Genomic DNA, 19,773 nt, shown 5'->3' on the forward strand with positions numbered 1-19,773 from the left:
CCATAATTTTTTTAAAAAAAACAAAGTCATTACAAAGACAGAGGATGAAGAAAAGACCAAGATGGATGTTAGAAGAAAGTCTAAATATTGCACTAGAGTGCCAAGAAGCCAAAGCCAAGGGAAGAAATCAAGAAGCTAAGCAGCTGAACAGAAGACTTCAAAGGGTAGCTCAGCAAGACAAAACAAAGTATAATGAAATGTGCAAAGAGCTGGAGTCAAGAGAACCAAAAGGGACAAACTCGCTCAGCATTTCTTAAGTTGGAGGAACTAAAGAATAAATTCAAGCCTTGAGTTGCAATACTTAAAGATGCTATTGGTAGAATATTGAATGATCCAAGATGCATCCAAAGAAGATGAAAGGAATCCACAGAGTCACTATCAAAAAGAACTGGCGGACACAGAAGAATTTCATGAAACAGTATATGATCAAGAAGCAGTGGTGATGATGGAAGTTCAAGCTTCTGTGAAGGAACTGGCAAAAAACAAGGGCCCAGGAATTGATGGTATACCAACTAACATATTTCAGCAAACAGATGCTGCCCTGGATGTACTCACCAAATTTTGCCAAGAAGAGATCCCTATTTATTCCTATTCCCAAAAAAAGTGTACTCCCCTGGCACTAGCAGTCAGGGAATAAAAAGATGAGTTGTATTGGGGAAAATCTGCTGTCAAGGACCTCTCCAGAGTGCTAAAGAGCATCAGTGTCAGTCTAGGCACTAAGGTGTCTGATCCAGGTCATGGTCTTCACAGTTGCTTACTATGCATCAGAAAACTGGACAGTGAATAAGGATGGCATGCCTTTGAGTTGTGGGAGTGGAGAAAAGTATTTAACATACTATTCACTATCAAGAGAATAAACAGGTCTGTCCTAGAGAGGGTAAAACCAGGTTTCTCTTTTTGAGACAAGGAGTTTTAAACTCTGCCTCACATACTTTGAGCATGTTGTCAAGAGGGGCCTGCCAGTCATTGGAGAAGGACATCATTCTTGGAAGGATAGAGGGTCAGCACAGGAGAGGAAGGCTCAGGATAAGATGGATTGACATGGTGACTGTAGCAATGGGGTCAGATGTGTCAGAGATGGTTAAGGTTGGCTCAAGATATGGCAAGGTACAGAGCCATTGTTCATAGAGTCCTCATGAGTCATAGTCAACACAACGGCATATAACAGCAGGAAGTTCAGGCTCACGTTCACTGTGAAACATACATTGAATTTCTAATATCAGGTACTGAAGAAGACCTGAAGCACTTGCTGCAAAAGGTCAATGACTGTAGTCTTCAAAATGGATTGAAGTTCAACATCAAGAAGACAAGATTCTCACCACTGGGCCAATTGGCCGCACCATATTAGATGGAGAAGACATAGAGGTTGTTGGCAATTACAGCTTGCTCGGATCCGTAGTCAACACTCTTAACACCAGCAGTCAGGAATTTCAAAAGACAATTGCATTGAAAAAAATCTGTCATAGACCTCTTCAGAGTGATGAAGTGATGTCAGTCAAGATACAAAGGTGCCTAAGAGAGATGCAAATCAAAACAAGATAATCATCTCACCCCAGTCAGAATAGCAAAATTTAACAGAACAGCAAACATAAAATGCTGGCGAGGTTGTGGAGAAACTGGAACCCTTATTCACAGTTGGTGGGAGTGTAAAATGGTGCAACCACTATGGAAGGCTGTATGGCGCTTTCTCAAAAAGTTGCAAATAGAAATACCATTTGATCCAGCAATTCCACAACTGGGAATATACCCCAAAGAAACCATAACTGCCACGCAGGCAGATATATGCACACCCATGTTTATTGTGGCTTTGTTCACAATAGCAAAGAGTTGGAAACAACCCAAGTGTCCATCAACAAACAAATGGATAGAGAAGCTGTGGTATATTCACACAATAGAATATTATGCTGCATTGAAAAACAAGGAACTCATGCAATATTATTCAAAATGGGTGACCCTGGAGGACATTATGCTGAGTGAAATATCTCAGTCTCAAAGGGACAAATATTGCGTAGTGTCACTGTTGTGGAATGGGACTGGCATCAGGGTTGGGGTGAGACTGAGAAAGATTGGATAAATTATGTATACTGCATTGAAACAGATGAGGGAGAGAACTATTTAAAAGTGATATATGATTGGGTATTTGGTCATGACAAGAGTCTAGAATGAAGGCTGCATAGTGGAGTGTACTTGGGGGGAGGGGGAATTATATATCAATGAAAGAATTTTACTTTTCAAAGAGAAGAGCAAGCTGAGGAGGGGTGGGCAGGAAGAAAAATAACAACAGTAAATGAATGGAAATCCAAAGTCTCTGTAAATGTTCATTAAAATTAATTAAAAATAAAAGGTGTGGCTAATCCAGGCCATTACTTGTTATGCTTCAGAGAATTGGACAGTGACTAAGGATGACAGAAGAATAGATGCCTTTGAGTTGTGGTGCTGGAGAAGAGTCTTGAACATACCATGGACTGCCAAGAAAACAAATAGGCCTATCTTGGAGAAGGTGAAACCAAGTCTCTCCTTGGAGGCTGGGATTTTGAGGCTCCCTCTCACTTTGGACGTGTGGCCAGAAGAGATTGGTCCTTGGAGAAAGACAACATGCTTAGAAGGGTGGACGGACAGTGCAAGAGAGGGAGAACCCTGGATTGAGACAGTGACTAGGGAAATGGGGTTTGGTGTGTCGGAATTAGTGAGACTGGCTCAGGACAAACAAGGGTTCAGAGCTGCTGTACATAGGGTTGCTATATGTCATAGGCAACTAAATGCACATAACATACTGTGACAGGTTTGGAAGCAGGAGTGGCATCCACTTCCTAAATAACATGCCTCCAGAAACTCTATGAGCTTTGATAAATGTCGATAGTTGTAAAGAGGCTTCAGGCCTTTTGTTCATAGGGTAGCTATGAGTTGTGCTCAACTCGAAGAGAATCAAAACAACAACATCAGATACTGTTGTTGTTTGCCATCAAGTTGGTACTAACCCATAGCTGACCCTCCAAGAGGGTTTTCAGAGGTAATGAACCACACAGGAGGAAATGACCCATCCTTTCCCTGCAGAACAGCTGGTGTATTTGAAGTGTGTGCATTTGGGATTGCAGAGTAGTCTCTTACCCTTAAGCCACCAGAGTTCCCTTAACAGGTATAGCTGAGCTCTAAAAGAAATTAATTAATTAATTAATTAATTAAAAATATATTATTTAAATCTTACATAGTGCTAAAATAGAAGGATTTCTTCCCAATTTTGAAGTTCATTTAAAAATCTTTTTTCCTATCTCACACTCTTAAAATATTTGAATATTATGAGGATATAACATTAAATCTGTCTTTTTCATTATCCTAACAACTGTAATAAAGATCTTTTATATTGTAAGTACATCCTTCAGTAGCCATTGGCAGATGCTAATATGTCAGTAGTACATCTTACCCTATTTTTAAAGAATAGTCACATTCTTATCTTAGTAGGAAATAGTTCTGCTATATATATTGACAAGAAACTTCACATCTGAAAGAAAATCTAAAAGTTATTCTGGAAAGTATCTAAGAAGGTGGTGTGGTGTTTTTTTTAACAGGTCCCCCATCATTTTGATTCTTCTAGTCAAGAGTCAGTGCCAAAACGAAGACGGTTTAGTGAACCAAAGGAACATATATAAAAATTATTTTCTTCTCTGCATGTTTGCAAAGTTTTTCTGAGAAGTAATATTATTATTTATTTTATTATTATTATTATTATTATTATTATTATTATTATGTGTTTTTCATACTTCTGAAAATGTATATGTAGTCTTAGACAGTTATACATCCACTAAATGATATTTTTAGCTATCGTATTGTAGACCTTATTATTGTCTCAAGAAAAATTTAAAGACCAAAAATATTATTATAATTTATTAAGTTCATTGTGCACTTAGTACTGCTCTGTCTTCCATTTCAATTGACACTTTCTTTAAGCATATATGAACTTTTAAGGACCTCTATAAACTATTTTTTTCAACTAAATAATGTTATTATGCTATTAAAATGTGGTATGGATTCATTTTTTACATGTGTTAAAGTTATTTCATTTTATTAACTGTGTTATTTTGTTATTAAAGATATATTCTTCAGAACTCTAATAATAGTATATAACATCATAATGGATAATGTCCAATAAAAAGTGGTGTTTTACTTTTTTAATTTTATTGTGATTTTTACAAAGGTTTACGGAAAGGTTGGATTTCACGCATTTATTTTTGCACTTTTTCCTCCTTTCCCCTCCTTCTCTTCCCTTTCCCTTCCCCCTGCCTTCTCCCTCCCCCAGTTCACTTTGTAATGCATTTCTTGTTCCAGATTGTTATCATATATATAATGCCTGTCAGTCACAGCACTGTGTTTGAAGATGAATATAGAAATGGTCGTTTTAACTGTTAGGTTAGCCGACTTTTTCCTCACTTTCTCATCTCCAGTGTAGTAGATGATTATCTGACTCAAAATGTCCATGCCAACCTGTTTCATTTTGCCAATGTTTAGTGTGTCAATATTTATGTGTTCTATTTATTCCTTAACAATATCCAATTTTCCTACATTCCACATTGCAATCAGTAGTGTGTATTTGCATCTGTTCCTCCTCCTCTGTGATTTCCAGTGAGAAGGTTCTGCCTCTTGTGCCATATCAGCTAGTCTACACTAAATGTGCTCTACTGTACAAAGGGTTTTCTGAGACTTCATTTATTTCAGGAGTAGATAGCCAATCCTTCTCCCTAGTCTGTCTTAATTTGGATGCTCAACTCTAAAACTATATTTGACAAACAAGTATTTTGCTCAAAAGATCAGATGAGAGGCCTTCCTCATTCAGGTAATGGATCCGTTGATCCCACCCACCACCCCCTTAGGCACATGTGTTTTCATCCCACTGCCATCCCAGCTTTGCCAGCATCCAGCTCAGTTCCTTCTCTTTGCCCCTCCAGCACCTCGCACCTGTTCCCCTAGCCAGTGATGGTTTGATGGCTCAGGCCTCCATATATCTCTATCCAACCACTTCCTCTTCATTCCCCTATGATGCTGGTTCCTGTGCAGCATGGGTGGGATGTCCTCCTGATGACATCTTCTCTTGTGAAGTCTTTTGTCCTCTTTTGTCTCAGAAGTGGCACCAATGTAAGCAGTGTTTGTCTACTGTCATGGACCTGCAGAGTGGCACAGCCAGTTACTGTCCAACTCCAATTCTACTCTATGATGGTTCAGTGGCAGGTCATTGACTTCACTCTTGTACTAGGTCTAATCATATATTGCTTTCAGAGTCCTTTCCTTCATCTTTCAGTGTCATTATTTATCCACTCTTTTCCCATATAAAGCAGGTTGTTAATGAGATTTTCCTCCAATCCTGATGCTGCAGTCTTCTTCATGAAGTCCTGTTCTTCCCCTTACCTTCTGTGTCAATCCTGTTTTATAGCAATGATGTTATGCAATATTTTTCCTTTTGTGACTCATCTATTTCACTCAGCATAATGTGTTCTAGACTTACCCATATGGTGTAGCATTTTACCAGTTCATTTTTTTATTATTATTTTTCAGTGCTGCATAATATCCCATCCTGTTTATGTGCTGCAGTAGTTCTATTCATTCATTTGTTGAAAGGAAATTGAGCTGCTTCCATCTCTTTGCTATTGTGAAAATGCAACAATAAACATGGTGTACATCTTTTTGTGTTATGGTCTGGTTTATTTAGGGTGTATGTGTAATAGTGGGATAGCTGAGTCAAATGGTATTTCTATTTTCAATTTTTTTGAGAAAGCACCAGATCACTTTCCATAGGGGTTATATCATTTTACATTCTCATCAGTAGTACATAAAGAGTTCCAATCTTTCTATATCCTCACCAGCATTTGTTGTTGCTGCCCTGTTGAACTTCACTGTTGTTGCTGGGGTGAGATGGTATCTCATTATTTTGATATTTTAATGTCATTAAAAATGACTAATTTATAAAATGTAGCTTTAACAGTGTAAAGAAAACTTTGCTTATCATATAGACCTTCATATCTTCTATTTAGGGAGCTCTGGTAACTTACTGTAACAAATTGCATTGCCAGTAGGTTTGAATCCAGTAAGCTGCTCCACAGAACAAAGATTGACAGTCTTCTGTGTGATTGACTGCTTTTGAAAACCCGCTGGAGGTTCAGAAATTACTTTGTCTAGTTCCCACTAGACTAAACAACGATTCCTATTTCATTAGAAGAAAATATTTAGATATGAAATAACTCTAAGATGACTTAAGTACCTATTACTTTGCAAGAGTTGTGCCCATTTCTAAGAACTTTTGATTGGTAATATGAAATACTGTGCTTTTAAGTGGGAAATGAGGCCTTATTCTAGTTGTATTCATTTCCTTTGCTTTAGACAAATTAGGTACACTTGGTCTGCCTACTGCATTAGCAGCAGCAGCTGTATTCTAAAACTATACACTGCCTATGGCTTTGCCATAGCGTTACCATGAGTGTAGGTGTCTATTCTATAGAAGAAATGTACCCAATTAATGTAAACTAAATAAGTGTCTACAAACTGACCAATCGGGTTTTTGTGGAACAGGCAATAAGAGATATGCTTACTGTCAGAAACAGTATTAAAATTTAACTTTATTCATTTTTTACATTATGCTTGGGCCTTACACATCTCACCTTAATTGCCCCAATGGTACATTGTTATAGTAACACCTGCTAACACAGAGGTTGACCCACAGAAGCCTTTGTAGATTGATAGCCCGTGCTAGCTCACGGGGCGCTTTGATTGGCCGGCCTTATGGGGGTGGGGAGTGCAGCCCTCATGCCTCTCTTCAACTAAGGTTCCTTCATTGGATTGACCAGCTGTCAGGTTGAACCCAAACCTGCCTTCGTTTGGTGGTGTTTGTCTGGATCGCAACACAATAGCTGAGGCAGAGCCACCCCTCGTAAACTCTGATTGGCTGTACTCAGCCCTGTTGGTTTCTGATTGGTCCAATGAAAAAAACACCAAGGTAGGTTGCCTAGTGATCCTGAGGAAGCTGATGTGTTATTCCTTCTCTTCATCGAGCGATCAGGAAGTTTGTTCTCTCTACGTGGCTGGGAAGTTTTTCACCCACTAAAACCGGGGTGGGGTGGGGTGGGGACAGGTGTTCCCTGTGAAATAATAGCACAAGCAGTCCGCGTCCAACTGTAACCCAGGAGTAATATCAGGTAAGCACCGGGGAAAATATAATTTCTAACGTCCAAAATAATAAAAATTAAATTTTTCTTTCAAAGGGAAAGGGAGTTTGTTGGGTTTTTTAAATTTTGTCATTCGCTTTTAAAAGTTGTACTTTCTAACTAGTAAATATCTGGAGAAGATTAATTCTTCAAGGAAAATTCCTGGTTTTTCCCCCCCGAAGGTGTAAAGTTTCTTGGGTTGGATTAAGAAATATGTTCTATTCACCGTGCCAAATAGGTTTAGTGCCCTTAAGCATTTATTTCATTGCTTTCTTCCTCCTTCAGTCTGTCTTCACTCTTCCTGATTTCCAAAAATTCTGTTTGAAGAATATTCTTGGACAAGTATCTTTCCTAAGTAATTTCAGTTCTATTATTATTTTAAATGTTAACATGCATTTCTAAGTATTGAAACAGTATATATTTCTTGAATGGTTGCAATATGAAAACATTGTACTAGTTGCTATGGAGAGTGTCATCCCACTCTTCAAAGTTTTCAATGGACAGCCAGCCAAACCAAAAGAAAAACAGTATTTTAAAGGAAGGAAGTATAAAGTTCGATGCAAGTACAGCCCAGGGAAAGACCCAATTCTGACCCTGAGGCATAGGGGCAATGGAGGATATTTACTTAAGATGTCATAGTGAGTTTTCAGTGGACCTTTCACGAGTGAATAGAATTTAAAGAAGGGAAAGGGGCAGAATCCTATTATGAACAAAGAAGCAGAGTCAGAATATATTTGGCACATGATTTGACAACAGTGCATAACTGGAAGTTATGGCAAATATTGCTATAAAGTAGATTGGAGTCCAGTCACACATGTTTTTGAATGCCAGTTTTCCAACCTTGGAAAATATATCCTTTTAAATAATTGTTAATTAAAATTATTTATTACATATAACCCATAAAGCATATTTAGATATATCTCAAGGGAGCTCTAGTGGCAAGAAGCTGCACTGCATTCCTGAAGGTATGTGATTTGAATCCACCAGATGCTCTGCTGGAGAAGGAGGAACAATCTCCTCCTGTGCCAGTGGGATCTGATTTGATGGTACACAAAAAGAAAGGGGAGAGGAAAGTAAGTATTTAGATATATCTCAAGTATGCTAACTTTATCACTGATTATTTCATAAATTACATTAGGTTAGAAAAAACTGCACATTATCTTTAAAAGAGCATGCGCTTCAGTACTTTTTATAGTTGGGAAAGGGTTTGCTAATCTTTTGACACTTTGTTGTCAGTACATTTTGATCACAATTCTGTGTGTGTTTTCAAGATGACTAGGTCTTGAGATGTAAAATATTTTCCAGGGTGATTAGGTCTAGAGATTTAAAGTTTACTAACTATATGGAATTACAACACATTAACCGTGCTGTTGTCTCTCCTTAGTAGGTACGTGAGATGAGTCATCAAGATACGAGAAGTATTACAAAGTATATGCCTATTTTTCCAATTTTTTAGTTTCTATTTTTGTATATTATATAATAGAGTATCAAATAATTTTGGGTGTTTTATGATACAGTATCATTTCAATAAAGATAAAGTGTTGCACACATTTTGGGACTGGAAGCTCACAATTTTTTGCTGTCCCATCTTATTTAACGTAGAGATCAATTTTGTGAAAAAGAATGGTGGGCAGTCACTCCTGGTTTTTAGATAATACATAAGAAATAGACTTCAAAACGATCATTTCTAAAAAAAAAATTATCATTTCTGTTAGATTTTGGAATTCCTAACTTGATCTTGACAGTGTTATCTATGGAGTATAAGCTATTGTACTTTCAAAATTATGTTACTCTTTTTTCCCCCTTCTATTGGCACTATTAAATATTTTATACTTTTTTTGAGTTCTAGTAGGTATAGAGTTGTGATGCCAACGCAAATGCAGGTGGTTTGACTCAACCAGCTGCTCAATGGGAGAAAGATAGTCTCCTCTCGTATAATTGATATCCTCCAAAAAGCTGCTGGAGAGTCAGCTATGGATCAGTTCAGACTGACAATGAGAGAGAAGAAAGAGCAATACATTTTTGGAGGGCATGTATGAATATATTATAATTGTCTATATAGACACACATATAGACATTCTTTTCCCACCCCTTGCACAAACAGGTGAGAATGACCACTTTAACACACCGAACCCGACGCACTGAAGTAGGCAAGAATGCTGAAAAGAAAATGGAAAGTGAAGAAGATGCTAGTCAAGAGAGGAATACAGACAGTGAAGACTCTGGAGACTCAAAGGATATCCGCCTCACCCTCATGGAAGAAGTATTGCTACTGGGACTAAAAGATAAAGAGGTATTATAGTTGGGTTTGCTTAACTATCTCAAACTCTTAAATACTAGAATATTTTTAGGAGGTACTCTGAAACATTTTTTTAATTAATACTGTATTACATTTAGAGTTAGACTCCAGCTGTCTGGGAATGGAGGAATTTGAGGGAGTAACTTAGTGATGGAGAATAAAATCCAGAAGCATAATTACTTGAGGTATAATCCATCAGCCACTCTGAGGGAGAAAACTGGGCAGTTTCCTCCTGTGTGATTTACAGCCTCCAGAAACCTACAGAAAGGTCAGCTATGACTTGATTCTGAATGGATGGTAGTCAGTTTGCAGGTTTTTTAATAGATTCCCAGGTAGTTCTTACAATATTCATACAACTGCTTACGAATACATAACAATCACCTGCAGATTTGTTAAAAATGTAGATTTTGACTCATATCTGAGGTAGAATCAACTGAATGGCAATCAACTCGCAGCAATGGATTGGGTTTTATTTAGTTTTACAAATCTATGGTGGAAATGCAAATTCTCAGCAGGTGATCAAACCAATTCCAAGCTCCATACATTTGTCCTTGTTTTGAAATGATTGAACCAACACTTAATAGCAACAAATTCTTCATCACAGTCACCTTCATTTGCTGCACATACAACTTTTAAGTAAAAGACTTCAAACCATTTCTTGCACTAAAAAAACCCCACGGTTCAGACTTAGTCATCCACCTTTGGATTTCTGAGGCTATAGATAAATCTTTACAGGAGAAGCCTGCTTATCTTTCTCCCATGGAGCAGCTGCTGGTAGACTCCACCAGATCTCTTCACACTGAGCAAACTCACTATCATTAGTTCAGACTCACAGTGGCCCTCCTCAGGGTTTCTGAGGCTATGAACCATGATGGGAGGAAACTACCTCTATTCCTCCCTCAGGCACACAGAAAAGATTTGACTGAATGACTCTTGAGTTAGTAGCACAATACCCAGAGCCTCACTTTATACTCAAGTAAAGCTAAAAAGAATCATATGCAACTGTTTTGACTTGGCTACAAATTAAACCATTAGGAACCAATCTCCTTCAGTATTTGGGGGCTGCCTATATAAGTGATTTTTTTAGTATGATATTTTAAAAGTTATCTCCCTTTCCAAGAACGTCTCTAGTAAATAAAGGTAATTTTATTACTGTCATTAATTTTTAAAACATGAAAAATAAAAATTTTGGTTTATATTAAAAAATACTAAATTTGGCTTTGCTGATTGTCTTTAGCTAGAAATGAATTAGCTAGCAGTAGCTCTGTTTTTTTTATATAATTTGTTTAATTTTTAAATATGCTTGTTTATTATACTTAGCTTTTTATTTCTTCACTATTTTCCCTTCTTAATTTTTTTTCCATGTCAAATTGCCAGCTTGAGCAGGACTTAAAAGACTCACTATTTGTATTGTTAACTGTTAGAGACGTTTCTGTATTTATTTGACCAAGTTACAGATCTATTTGAAAATCTTTCCCAGATGTGTATTTTCCTTCTTACTGAGAAAGTTGGTGAGGTTCTGGTTTTATAAACACAAATAAATGTAAACTAAAACGGAATATAAGAGATGAACTAAAGATAAGGTATGAATATTTTTTTACATGTTTATACTGTGTCTAAGAAAGACTGTAAAACATAACAAGAGAGAAATCTATTTGGTTTGTTTTCATTTCGAATAGGAAGGATTTACTTCCTGCTGACTTTTCTAAAGTATTCCAAACATCCACCACAGCAAAATGGATAAAAATGAGTTGCCAACTTTTATTTAAATGAGTGTAACCCAAGACTGAGCTGTTCTGGCAATTCCAGTCCACTAGCTGCTTCACTAGCTCTAGTGGCTTAGTGGTGAGGAATTGCACTACCAACTCAAAGGTGAACAGTTCAAATCCATCAGCTACTCCATGGAAGAAAGATGATTCTCCTCCTGTGTGATTTACAGCCTCTGAAAACCCATTGGAGGGTTAGCTATGAATCATTTCCCACTTGATAGTATACAACAACAAGCTGTCCACTGGAGAAAGAGAGACCGTTTTCTCCCATGGGTTTTACAGCCTTCGAAACCTGTTGCAGTGTCAGCTATGAGTTAGAACTGACTTGAAGGCAATGAAAAAGAGTGAATTTAGGATTACATATGTAGGTGGTAAAAGCATTTTTTAAAATTTTATTTTATTTCATTATTTTGTGTGTGTACTGTCAAATCAGATCTGACTGATACAGGAGGAGATTGTTCTTCCTTCTCCAGCAGAACATCTGGTGGATTTGAACCATATACCTCTGAGATTGCAGTGCAGCTTCTTGCCGCTAGGCCACCAGAGCTTGCCTGAAAGCATTTAAAAAAAAAAACAAGTGCCATAATTGTTAAGACGGTGGTTACATTTGAGTGAAAATGGAGTAAGTAGTGTGGATAAAAAGGAATATGAGGGGAATTTCTAGATACAGGTAATTTTCTGCAGGAGTCCTAGTGCTACAGTGGTTGAAGACTCAGTTGTAATCACAAGATAAACAGTTCAAACCTACCAACAGTGCCTTAGTGGAAAACATCTGATGATCTGCACATGTAAAGATTTGCTGCCTTAGAAACCCTATGGCACAGTTCTGCGCTCTTCTGTAGGTCACTGAGTTGAAATGGGCTCAGAGACACACAGCAACAATAGTTTTCTGTTTCTAGACTCAGGGAGAGTTTCCTGGATATTTCTGTTGTGGTAACTCATTGAGCTGTTGCTAATTTTTATTTTGTGTGTACTTTATATTATATAAATCTAACAAAATAAAAAAAAAACAATAAGGTATTGCATGTTAGAACAATATGTTCTATATGACCAAAAATTGGAATACTCTAGGAAAGAATGTACTCATTACCTTCCTGCTTACAGTAACCCTGTAGAACAGGGTACAATTGCTCATACATTTTCCAAGATAGTAAGTCTTCGTGGAAGCAGGTTACCTTATTTCACTGAGTGGGTAGTGAATTCAAACTTGTAGGCTTTTGAATAGCAGCCAGTTCATTTACCACTGTACCACTAAGGGTCTTTTAGGGAAGAGTTATTAATTGCCATCAAGTCAATTCTGACTCAGCAAACATTCCCATGTAGGACAGCTTGAAAACTTACCTTTCACTGTGCCATCCTCACCATTCATACACATTTTGTTTTGTAACATTAATTACAATACCCACAATGTAATTACTTTTTTTTTACTTCTCTATACTCATCTCTGGATATAGTGTATACTCATCTCTGGATATGGTGTAAGGAGGGACAGGTCCTTGGAGAGGGACATCATGCTTGATAGGGTGGAGTGACAGCACAGGAGGGGAAGGCCCTCTATGAAGTGGATTGATTCGGTGACTGGGGTAATTGGGATGGGTGTATCAGAGACAGTGTGATTGGCACAAGATAGAGCAGAGTTTAGGGCTGTTGTACATTGGGTCACTATGAGTCACAAGCGACTCGATGGCACATAATGACAACAGTAACATACTCATCTTCATAAATTCTGCTGTCCTACCCTTTCTTGCCTTTTGGGCTTTATAAATATGAAATGCTTCACGAATTTGCCTGTCATCCTTGTGCAGGAGCTTTGCTAATCTCTCTATAGTTCCAGTTTTACTATATGTGCTGCCAGTGCAAACATGATGGATGTTGTTCCTGTATGCCATTGACTTGGAACTGACTCATAATTGGCCTTCCAGCAAGTTTCGGAAACAGTAAATCACATGGGAAGAGATTGTCCACCCTTTATTTCCCTTGCAAAAGTAACTTTAGTGGTGTCCTCTGTAGGGAGTTGTGCTGCTAACCCAAAGGCTGCACATTTCAAGCAATTTGAGTAGCTTCTCAGGAGAAAAGATGAATAGAATATTTTCTTCCCATTATATTTTAGAGCCTCAGAAACTCGATGGAGTCAGAACCAACTCCACAGCAGTGAGTTTGAGTTCTTTCCTTGCAAAGCTTTTTTCTAGTAGTGCCATTTATTGAACACTTACTATGCGCTGTTTTTCATCAAATTCCTCACGTTTCTGACGTAAAAATTGTTAATATAGTTGAGATTATGAACATATATTTTCATTTTATTTGATCACCTAGAATTTATTGAATGCCTTTTATATGTCAACTGCTGCATGTAGAAAGAGAACAAAGAAAATAATCTTGACATTTGAGATCATTTTTGTTTAAAGACATGAAGGTAGTTGGGAGTTTGAGAGTGGAATCAGAAAATTAGCAAACCATTACACTCCAATGTGACACATGCATAACTATGTTCTAGGTTCTGAGAGACAGAGGGGAAAGGTATATAAATGCTAAGGTAATGGAAAATGACAAAGTGGGAGAGAGAAGGGATGGAAAATAGACTATAGGAAAGCTTCATGTGAATTGACAGTTCTTAATGTGAATTCTAAATATGACACAAAAAGAATTGGTGTCTAACATTTAGGTTCTAGGCAAAATGAACATCAAACTGTTGTACTGATTCTAATGATTTGCAACTAAGCATCCCATCTACTTTAAATAAATCCAGATATTTTGAAAATTAAGTGTCAAATATTGCTAGTCATCCATCCACTTATATCTTTTACTGGCTTTTCAACCTTTTTTTTAAGATAGTGAAATAGACCATCCAGTGAGGTATATAAAACATTTGTACCAAGTGTAATGTCTAAAGCAGATACTTGGGTAATCACAGCAGTAGACTCTCTTTATCCTAGAAATCACTTCTAGCTTTTTCCACCTTCCTGTAGTTTTAACGTTATGTGTACATCCCTAAACAATGTGTTCTAGTTATGTCTATCTTTGATCTTTGTATTATTGGAATAATACTGTATATTTTCTTTTGTTCAATATAATTATTTGTGAGATTCATCTTTCTTGTTGCATATAATGTAATGTAGTTCTTTGAGCTAAAGTATTTCATTATATGAACATACTACTAATTCTGAATATCCGATGGGCTACCAAAAGAACAAACAAGTCTATCTTAGAGGAGGTATGACTAGGGTGCTTCTTGAACACAAGCATAGTGAAATTTCATCTCATATACTCACTCTGGGCATGTTGTTAGGAGGGCCAGACCTTGGAGAAAGCATCATGCTTGGAAAAGTGGAGGGAAGATCCTCAACAAGATGGACTGACAAGGAAACTCTAATAGAGGACTCAAGTGCATTGGAAATGGTGAAGATGGCAGATAGGGTAAGGTTCAGCTCTGTTGTTCATAGGGTCACGATGAATGGTAGTTGACTCTACAGTACATAGTAGGAAATTTTGCTGCTATCCAAGAGGTGATTTCTCATTAATAATTTAAATTCATCAATGGCTCTGAAGGAGAAAGAAGTGCCATCTGTTTTCTCCAGTGCAGTTTATAGTTATGCATTGATTATCACTCAACAGCAGTGAATAAGTGAGATTATTCATTCACTGTATTAATTGATAGACATTCAGAAATTTACTGTGAACAGTGCTACTAATAGAGTGAGAAGGAAAAGAATTTTAAAGAGAATATTTTTAAGATAGGTGATAAATAGGGAGATATTATATATATTTAAACAATAAAAAGACAGTACACCTCCCTAGTATTTTCACCTCTATTATTTAGCTATAAATTGGAGTGCTGTTTACAAGAAGGAGAGGAATAAACCAGGCATTGACAATTTAACAACAACATCGTTGTTACATGCCGTCAAGTCACCTGTGACCCATAACAACTTTATTTACAGCTACTCTGAACCTTGTGCTGTCCTGAGCCAGTCTCATTAATGCTGACACACCAACCTCCATTGTCCCAGTTATTGTATTCATCCATCTCATCCGGGTCTTCCTGTCCTTTGCTGTCCCTCTACCCTTCCAAGCATGATGTCCTTACAACAACAACAACAATAGGTTTAAATAATTATCATCTTATTATCTATTAAGAAAAGAAGAAAATATAGCTAGATCAAGCAAAACATGCAGAAAATACAAGAAATTAATTTCAATTTCCTTGATCTTATTTGGAAAAAAATTTTCAGGAAGGAAATTAAATGTTTGAGGTTGGCATTCTGGGGTCCTTAGAATGTAACTCATCACTGCATTCTCGGGTTTACACTCTCCTATTCTCTGCATCTCTACCCTAGTGTCCCCTACTACTCCATCACATGGCTTTTGACCTCATCCTTAATTTTTCTTTGATCCTCCTTCACATCTGACTGTCAGCATTAGATCCACTATCCAAAGTCTAGCTCAAAGACAGCAGGGTTAATAAAAGGGAGAGGGGCTAGAATAGACTTGTACCTATGAATTATCATCGTTCTAACAATGTCACTATATGGATAGAAATGATAAATAGTATTGAGTAAAACTTTTAAATTTTAAACTATGCTATTGTGTTTTTTTCAAGTTACTGATAATCTAACATTAGATATAATTAAACTGTATAGTATGTTGAAAATGAGAACCTGACAAGTAGAAACTTTTATAAAACAAATAAAAATTCCAGTGAATTAATTAATAAACAACAAAAGTTGCCATCAAGTTGATTCTGACTCATAACAACCCCAGGTGTTACAGAGTAAAACTGCTTGACTAGATTTGCTTATGTACAATCTATGCTGTATGTTCTGTATTATATGCCCCACTAGCATAGGATGCATCTACCTCCGAACTGGAAGGTCAACACTTGTAAGTCATCAACTGCTCCTTAAGATTAAGGTGAACAGTTTCCTTTCATCAAGATTCTCAGCCTCAAAAACCTGATGGAGAATTGCTGTAAATCAAAATCTACTCAGTGGCAGCAAATACATACAAATACATACTTTGGTCATTTGACCTTTCTTCTGCACCACTAGTTGGGAATCAAACTGCTAACCTATAGAGTAGCAGTATATCACACATCACTTGCACCACCCAGGAACCTAAACTAAGCCATATTTAGAAAGAAAAATCAGTCAGAGTAAGTTACAACTTGTTGATTAATTGCTATAGATTAATAAAATTACTTCTTTTCAAGTGACTCAGTCCTAGAACATTTTATTATTAGGTTAAAAGTTTAATTTAGGTTGTTACCTGATTTTGTCATTTAGTTTCCTGATTGCACATAATGAACAATAAATCCTTTGTAAGTAGTTATTACCATTGTGAATGGGCTGTATATCAGAAATACAAGTATAACAGGTTTTGTTTGCTTTTCAAACGGAGAGACTGTTTAAAAAAATGTCTTTTTATTGGACCTAGCTATAAACCCCCAAGGGATTATTTACTAGGAGGAAATTAACTGAAAACCAAAGTCATATTTTAACAGTAGGAAAATACAGTTTAAGCTCATTCATTAAGAATCTCTCTTCCTCATCCCACGACATACACATTATTTCTTATAAAATATCTGGTATTGAGAAGCCAAAGCTAAAGGAAAAAACCAAGAAATCAAAGAGCTGAACAGGAAATTTCAAAAGGCAGCCCAGGAAAACAAAGCAAGGTACTATAATGAAATGTGCAGAGAGCTGGAGTCAGAAAATCAAAAGGGCCGAACTCGCTCAGCATTTCTTAAGCTGAAGGAGTTGAAAAACAAATTCAAGCCTCAGGTAGGAATACTTAAGGATACTTTGGGTAGAATGTTAAATGATCCAGGAAGTATCAAGAGAAGATGGAAGGAGTACACAGAGTCACTGTATCAGAAGGAACTGGCTGACACAGAAGAGTTTCATGAAATAACATATGAGAAAGAGCCTATGGTGATGAAGAAGGAAGTTCAAATTGCTCTGAAGGAACTGGCAAAAAACAAGGCTCCAGGAGTTGGCGGCATACCAATTGACATGTTTCAACAAATAGACACTGCCCAGGATGTGCTCACTAAGTTGTGCCAAAAAATCTGGAGGACAGCCACCTGGCTGACTGACTGGAAAAGATTGATATTTGTTCCCATTCCAAAGAAAAGTGACCCAACAGAGTGTGGAAATTACTGAACATCATCATTAATATCACATGCAAGCAAGATTCTGCTGAAAATTATCCAAAAACTATTGAAGCAATATGTCAAGAAAATTGCCAGATGTGCAGGCTGAATTTAGAAGAGGTCGTGGTACTAGGATATTATAGCTAATGTTAGATGGATCTTGGCAGAAAGCAGAGAGTACCAGAAGAATGTCTATCTGTGCTTCATTGACTATGCAAAAGGTTTTGACTGTTTGGATCACAACAAGCTATGGCTGACTCTGAGAAGAACGGGAATCCCAGAACATTTGATTGTGCTAATGTGGAACCTATACTTGGACCAAGAGGCAGTCATCACAACAGAGCAAGGAGACACTACATGGTTCAAAATCAGGAAGGGCGTCCGTCAGGGATGCATTTTGTCTCCATACCTTTTCAATCTGTATGCAGAACAGATCATCCGAGACGCTGGTCTATACGAGGAAGAATGTGGCATCAGGATTGGTAGAAGAGTCATCATCAACCTGCGTTGTGCAGATGACACAACCCTATTTGCTGAAACTGAGGAGAACCTGAAGTGCTTGCTGCAGAAGGTCCAGGACTGCAGCCTCCTATATGGATTGAAGCTCAACATCAAGAAAAGATTCTCACCACTGGGCCAATTGGCAGCATCAGTATGGATGGTGACAAGATTGAGATAGTTAACAGTTTTAGTTTACTTGGCTCCACAGTCAACACTCTTGGTAACAGCAGCCAGGAAATCTAGAGACGAAATTACATTGGGAAATTAAGCTGTCAGGGAACCTCTCCAGAGTACTGAAGAGCAACGACATCAGGCTAGACACTAAGGTGTGCCTGATCTGGGCTATAGTCTTCACAATTACGTGTTATGCATCAGAGAGTTGGACAGTGAATAGGGATCATAGAAGGAGAATTGATGCCTTTGAGCTGTGGTGCTGGAGAAGAGTGTTGAATATACCATGGACTGCTAGGAGAACAAACTGGTTTGTCCTGGAGAAGGTGAAACTGGAATGCTCCTTGGAGTTAAGGATTCTGAGGCTTCGTCTGACATACTTTGGGCATGTTGCAAGGAGAGACTGGCCCTTGGAGAGGGACATCATGTTTGGGAGAGTGGAAGGATGGGGCAGGAGAGGAAGACCTTTGATGAGATGGATCGATTCTGTGACTGGAGTGGTAGGAATGAGTGTTGTTGAGACAGCGAGGCTGGCACAGGATAGAACGGCGTTTAGGGCTCTTGTACATAGGGTCACTATGAGTCGCAAGCGACTCGATGGTACATAACAACAACAACTGATGTTGAGACATAGCCAGTCAAGTAAATTTGAACTTTAAACTGTAACCACTGATTTACTGCGAACTATTTCATCTCTTTTTGTCTCCTCCTTGGTTTCTTTTCCCCGCTCCTTCATATCTTGTATTTGTGTAACTTGACATTTCTAAAACATTTTACACTTTGTCTTGCTTGATTTTGCAAGGCAGGTAGCATCCTCACTATGAGAATCAAAGGTCAGTGGTTACTTGGGCCATAAATTGTGGAATTTGTAGTCAGACTGATTTTTTTTTCTGAAAACATTTTATTTAAATAAGTTTAAATGCATTACATAACATTAAAACTGAAAAGGGTGGTAGGGGGAGAACCAGTTGTTCCTTCACAGGGCATTGGGCCGCTGTTGGTATCAAGCTGCAAGCTCTACAGCTAGCTAGGACTGATGTGTCAGCTTGTTCCCTTGTCAAAAGTTTAACTCTGAAGTTTGCCTCACATCCTGGTGTTTTCTGGGACAGACAAGGCTTCAGGATTATGTCTGGTCAGAAAGAACTAAGACCCTGGTGGCAGGCAGATGTCCCATCTCACTCCTAAGCTCTGCCTGCTTTGCTGGGCTGAAGACACTAATGATCTTTCTTTTGTTACCACAGCTCCTTCTAGTGGTACAGCAGCCTCACCCCATCCTCTCAGCTCCATCAAGGGGTGCTCAGGTGCTGGGTTGGCCTTCTCTTGGAGTAGGGGCATTTTGGGCTAGACATAGCCATCTACGATCTTGGAGATCTGAGTTTGGCTGAAACATCACGTTATTGCTTTGTTTCAGGTGGAGCACTGTCAGGTGCCTACTGCTTGACCTCCTTTTAAATGAGGGATTTCCAGACTAGACAGCGTGGCTCTTTTCAGTTTATTGCATGAAAGTGTTACACTAGTCCAAGTTAAAAGTGGACCCCAAATTGTTAACATTATACAAGCTGTGAAGTTTTAAACTTGTGACAAGGGACAGAAGGGAAATTTTCTACTCATTGCAAGGAAATCCTCACTTAAGTTTCAGTGAGCCACAAGCACTTAAAACCCATGAACCTTCAGCTGGTCGTCCTTAGCCAGTCCAAT

General features: G+C 37.9%; 2 protein-coding genes across 3 annotated transcripts in view; both read left to right on the forward strand.

The window, feature by feature from the left end:
• HORMAD1 (HORMA domain containing 1) overlaps positions 1-3,647 on the forward strand; it is a 52,002-nt gene extending 48,355 nt beyond the window's left edge. For both annotated transcript variants that reach the window (XM_006900127.1, XM_006900128.1), the window contains one exon: positions 3,567-3,647. In XM_006900127.1, coding sequence (XP_006900189.1) covers positions 3,567-3,647 — 81 coding nt within the window. The remainder of the gene's footprint in view (positions 1-3,566) is intronic.
• A 3,362-nt stretch (positions 3,648-7,009) lies between these two features.
• GOLPH3L (golgi phosphoprotein 3-like) overlaps positions 7,010-19,773 on the forward strand; it is a 68,020-nt gene continuing 55,256 nt past the window's right edge. The window contains 3 exon segments of the mRNA XM_006900129.1: positions 7,010-7,102; positions 7,104-7,178; positions 9,292-9,480. Coding sequence (XP_006900191.1) covers positions 7,010-7,102; positions 7,104-7,178; positions 9,292-9,480 — 357 coding nt within the window.

This window comes from Elephantulus edwardii, unplaced genomic scaffold, assembly GCF_000299155.1.
Source record: "Elephantulus edwardii isolate Elephantulus edwardi_28Jun2011 unplaced genomic scaffold, EleEdw1.0 scaffold00273, whole genome shotgun sequence".
Taxonomy (NCBI): Eukaryota; Metazoa; Chordata; class Mammalia; order Macroscelidea; family Macroscelididae; genus Elephantulus; species Elephantulus edwardii.